The 5,641-nt window shown below is 35.7% G+C and overlaps 1 protein-coding gene across 1 annotated transcript; it reads left to right on the forward strand.

Moving 5' to 3' along the window:
* Window positions 1-2,541: 2,541 nt before the first annotated feature.
* Window positions 2,542-5,204, forward strand: LOC124632433 (acetylcholinesterase-like). The gene is made up of 3 exons (XM_047167276.1): window positions 2,542-2,738; window positions 2,956-4,217; window positions 4,324-5,204. The coding sequence occupies exons 1-3, from the start codon at window positions 2,544-2,546 to the stop codon at window positions 4,502-4,504; spliced, it is 1,638 nt and encodes a 545-aa protein (XP_047023232.1). The 5' UTR covers window positions 2,542-2,543; the 3' UTR covers window positions 4,505-5,204.
* The last annotated feature ends 437 nt before the right edge of the window (window positions 5,205-5,641 follow it).

The following is a 5,641-nucleotide window of genomic DNA, read 5'->3' on the forward strand; positions in this document are numbered from 1 at the left end:
TGCGCAGTTGGCTAATCCACTTACATGAGAACAGCCGTCGTAGCCGATAATTGGCTAAGAGGACATTATTGTTGCATACTATGTTGCAGACTATCGGGGTAGATGAGTTTACCCCACCTTACCTAGGTCTGCGCTCAGCTGGCTCGTTTGGGATGCGTTCTGAGAGCGGTGGGTTCTTGTATCTGGTGGATGTTACACTCGATACTACTAGCAAGAGGTTATAAGGGTTACATCGCTGGTAAATAATTCCATGGGGTTTGGAGTAAGCAAATTAAACAGCCAAGTATGTTCCTGTCATATATATTATTATTAATAACACAATAATAGTCAATAAATAGCTCAATGGGTTTCTTTGGGATATAAACCTATTTTTAATGTATTGAATCATTTTTAGTCGTCAACCTTGTCCATCAGTTTTATGAACTTCCTTTAATATTTCAAAATACTTCTCCATCGGAATTATACGGATAGTAGGATCGTCGAAGCATTTTTTCTTAAATATAAGATATTCCTCATCTGCAGTTTCCATAACGTCATATTTTAACAGCCAGTAATAGTCCATGGACTTCTTTGGCGTGGTCACCCTACTGTTCTTGATTTGTTTTATAACTTTATAATTAAAAAACGTTGTTATAATTCACCAACGTAGAATTATTTTATATTATTATTATTTTCGTCGTAAACTCTTTTGTCACTTTCTTCCTCAAACGAATTATTCAATTTTTCGCTGCGAGAATTTTCAATGCAGTCAACGGCCGCCATCTTCAAACGTAAATAAAGCGCTGGCAGCGCCCCTAGGGGCAATTTACATAACTATTTTACGATGTGATCAATTAATTTTGATCATTTCATGAAGAAGCCGAACTTTCAGTTGCACATATCGAGAAACGATTTCTCATCATTGATTTGCCCAAGTCACATCATGATCTGGCCAATAGATAGTGAAACATTTCATGAAACGCGACCATTTCATGAAATGGTCGAGTCATTTCATGAAGTGGTCAAGTCTACGATAAGGCCACCACATATATACAATATTGTAAACAGACAAAGTGAATAATGTATACAGTGTAATATTGTAACCTCGATTGTGGTAATAAATATATATTAAAAAATATATGTCGGAGGCGTCATCAGGATGGCACTATCGTCCGACATCAGTTAGGGTAATCAAGCAAAGAGATAACTCAAAGAAACTCAAAACTCAAACAAACTAAAAACTCAAACGTTTATTCAAATTAGTCAGAACAAAAGACAGCCCCCAAAACGCCCGCCCTTCGCCACTTCCTATGTGTTTTGGCTGGGGAGAAGAAGTGGCGGAACAAACTCCCCAGCAACACATGTCTGTCAGTTAGGTTAAAAGAACCATTACAATACAAAAATCATAAGACACTACAACTAGTTTAGGTACTACAAAGCTAGGCAATAACACCAGGTACACTACACGTAACGAAAGGCAGTAACGCAACGACTCCACGAAGACTCGACGAAGCCTCGACCAAGACTAAACCAAGACTGAGCTCCGCGGACGCCACGCTGACCACCACAACTCCGCCAAGCGCGCCAAAATGTTGTTTCACCGGAAACGCCACCAGATGGCGCGCTTGCGTGACGTTTAGTGTCCGTGCTAATGACAGTCTCCAACATATATATTATATTGAAACCTTATTTTTGATTAAATTATTTTCAGGAACCACCACCGCAACCCAAATTCGAGGAAATTTTCAAAGCGTATGATGGTTCAGCGGTCTGCCAAGTATATCAGTTGCATGGAATTATTCTGGGAAACCACAACTGCCTGGGCTTTCAGGTTTACGTACCTCCATCAGCTACTTCTCTGAAACGGCTCCGAGGATTTACAGTGGTTCGTTCTACAGAGGATTTTTCCGAAAAATCTCTGGGGAACCCCAAAATCTCAAAGCAATAGCGAATTCTGCGGTCACTTCAAATCAGAAACAACCATCCATGAAAGGATGGCCTTTTAGGTTCTGTTTGCCAATAAAAAAAAAGGTATGTTATGATTACACTTGTGAAAGTGTGTTTGCATTTAGATGTACTAAACAAATAAGAACATAAATACAAGAATGATAACACATATCTGACCTTATCATAATCTTGCGTATCAGAAAACTTGTAAACAAAGAAAGTTGAACACTAGGTTTCAGTACCTAGTGTTCTTGGGTCGTTCTTGAGGAGTGAATGAGTGTTACCGAATTCAGTAGATGTAATAGTTATCTGTGATAATATTTACTCGGCGGGAAGTTATTGTGAAAGTATACCTGAAGATGGGAATAATGAATGAGGTCAAAAGGCAATAATATAAGTTCTCAATGACCGTAATCATGCATATCTACTGATCAGCGATAAATATCTACAGGGGAGATCTTTGTAGATAATTCTGATATAATATAATTAACATAGCTATAAAATATGAGTTGACCATCAATTTAAGCAATAAATGTAAGAGATAAGATTTATCTTAATCTTGACTATATAATGCAGTGACGCTCTTAATTAATGCCAGATTACTTTCAAGCTTGACCATGATCAGTTCACAAAGATTATATTTTCTTATATTTTTATCAATACAAAATTATAACGTTGAATGTTTACCAAGAATTGATCCTTTAGTAGATACAAATGTGGGGCACATTCGAGGACTGAAAGCCGATGATGGTGATTATGCGATGTTCTTAGGAATACCATATGCGCAAGTGGATCAGGATAATCCGTTTGGAGTAAGTAATGTTTTTGTAATGCTTGGTGAATCTGTTGACTTTCATAAAGCTCGTGATACCCCAAATAAGTTAACAACCCTACTTCTATTCCATATTTAAACATGCTCTACCTAATAACAAAACCAAATCATATTAAATTACTTGTTTAACTGACTACTGAAAAATATCTAAATTTTTTGATATCACCATTTCACTAAATAAAATAAATGTATTTAAGGAATCAACACCTCAAAACAAGTTTGAAGAAATATTTGAAGCAAATGATGACTCTTCAATCTGCCCCCAAAGGAATCAAATAACTGGCAATATTGTAGGAAACCCTAACTGCTTGCACCTGAATGTCTACGTTCCTGCATCAGCTTCGTCATCCAACAGGCTACCTGTAATGGTTTGGATTTATGGAGGTGCCTTCCACGCGGGGTCTAAAGGAAAAGGCCGATATGGATCAGCTCACTTAGTTCAACATGACGTCATCATAGTGACCGTGAATTATCGCGTTGGTGCTTACGGGTTCATGTGTCTCGATATACCTGAAGTTCCTGGTAATCAAGGACTGAAAGACCAATTATTAGCTCTCCGATGGGTAAAAGATAATATAGACGCGTTTGGAGGTGATTCCGATAAGATAACTTTGTTCGGTGAAAGCGCTGGAGGACATTCCATTGATCTGCATTTGTTGTCACCAAAGGAATTACTTTACAACAAAGTGATTTTACAAAGTGGAAGTGCTTACGCTGCAACAGTTTTATATGAACCTGATAGATTGGTTGCTATTAAAATTGCAGAACGCTTAGGTTTTACAACAGATGATACTAATGAAGCGATTTCATTTCTGGCTAAAAGTGATCCAAGCCTAGTAGTCGCTGCTGGTATTGCTTTAAACATTATGTTTAAACCTTGCACAGAGAAAATATTTGACGGAGTAGAACCCTTCATATCCAATTCCTGGCTTACTGCCGAAACACCAAAAGCAGAAAACATGCCAATATTAATCGGTTTCAACAAACATGAATTGTATAGTGGCTACCTATTTAAAAATGAAGAGTTCTTCGAACATTTGAACGTTCTAAACAATAGCTTAGACCGAATATTTGATTTTGGAAATGATGAGCAAGAAATGAAAGAATCAGTTTCACATTTCTACTTTGGAGATGAGTCGTTTAGTGATGATGTGAAATTTAGTATTGGAAATTTCGATTCTGATTTCGTTTACATACATCCTATTCAGAGAACTATACAGAAGTATTTGAAGGCTAAATCGGGGAATATCTACTACTATATGTTTAGTTTTGTAGGGGGAAGGAATGTTGTGAAACTGAGCGATGAGGATAATGATAGTAATGACGGTCCGTGCTGTGCCTTGCATGCCGATGACTTGGCCTACTTATTTGAGATGGATAACAAACCAGCACCCACGGCCGAAGACGAAGTTATCATTAATCGAATGACAACAATGTGGACTAATTTTGCAAAATACAGGTATGTTGATAACACTGCTTCCCTACATTTTATAGGATAGGTAATATTTCTTCTTTAAATATTTGAAACTGGTTTTAATGATCTCAAAATTGACTTTTTTTTTTAGTGACCCCACACCACAGATCACAGAATTACTTCCAGTGAAATGGGAACCACTCTCAGAGGAAGCCTATACTTATATGGAAATTGGTTCAGAACTATCTTTGGGTAGTAGACCAGCGCATGACAGGATGGCGTTCTGGAATCTATTTTACAAACTTAATGAAAACAAGCAGAGATTGTTATGAAGAATGGAATGAGCTGCTGAATACATTATTAATTTCGAGTTTTACCTTCATAGGTGTGTGTGTATGTGAGTCAAGTAAAGTAAATCTATGTCGGTAGATTGATCTGCTGGCCTGTACATAAATAGTCTAACCTGTGAAAGGACATACATACTATTTCATTCGGGTGCGGTCAGTAGTTACCTTGGGATGGAGGTGGAACCAGGGGGTACAGCCAGTTAATAAAATTGATAACAGTAGATCCTGTTTCAATGAATGAATATAAATATGTACTTGTTTGACTAAATATGATCGATACATATTTGATTACAAATAACTTCTCTTCTATCGCAGCATTAATTTAGATTGGAATCACAAGAAGTTTTATCAGTAATATGTACTGAATTGCATAAAAATATGGTCACCTGAAAAGATAAACTTAATTGGTACCTAGAGTTAATTATCTGATAATGTATTACAATAACAAATAAATTAATGAGCGTGTAAAAATAAACATTATTATATCTTGATTTTGAATCTACAGATTAGATTTTTTTATCCTGTTTGTTCCGGTTTTTGTGAAAGGTAGTTTAAATTAGAATTTAATTCCTCGTTTTAATGTTATCTTTTTTATATTAAGATTTTGATCTGTTTTGTATTTCAATAAAATATAAGAAAACAAATGTAGCTATGTTCAATAAAACTTGTTTTATATATTAAAAAACATTCAGGCAAATACTTACGTACATACTCATAATTACGCACTCATTTTGTAAGGGCAAGGGGGTAATTTTGCTCCTGGTAATAATTTTAAATATTTATTCACAAGGCACACAAACAACTTATTTACTTTTGCCTACACAGATAAATGAAATAAATTGTTTGATAGATAATAAAAATTTAATTACGTTTAATGACTTTCTAAGTCGAATAAAAAACTAAAAAAAAAAATACAAATTGACTCTCTTTTGGTGCAACCGAGTGTAAATCATTATTTCGTTTCATCCCAATATGGGAAATGAGCTGATCGTAATTAACGCATAAATGTTCTATCAATCAGTCGGACAGTTTAATTTGTCAACCTTGCAATGAACAAGCCATGCTTAAATAATGGGATAAAAATCTGTGATTTTAATTGCAGATATTTTTCTGACAAATTAC

Source organism: Helicoverpa zea, chromosome 8 (genome assembly GCF_022581195.2).
Source record: "Helicoverpa zea isolate HzStark_Cry1AcR chromosome 8, ilHelZeax1.1, whole genome shotgun sequence".
In the NCBI taxonomy this organism is placed as follows: domain Eukaryota; kingdom Metazoa; phylum Arthropoda; class Insecta; order Lepidoptera; family Noctuidae; genus Helicoverpa; species Helicoverpa zea.

Bases quoted from the DNA above. Each gene is read 5' to 3' on its own strand.
- LOC124632433 (XM_047167276.1), top strand. From the start codon at position 2,544: ATGATCAGTTCACAAAGATTATATTTTCTTATATTTTTATCAATACAA. The intron at 2,739-2,955 runs GTAAGTAATGTT...AATGTATTTAAG, and splicing joins ATCAGGATAATCCGTTTGGA to GAATCAACACCTCAAAACAA. The intron at 4,218-4,323 runs GTATGTTGATAA...TTTTTTTTTTAG, and splicing joins ACTAATTTTGCAAAATACAG to TGACCCCACACCACAGATCA.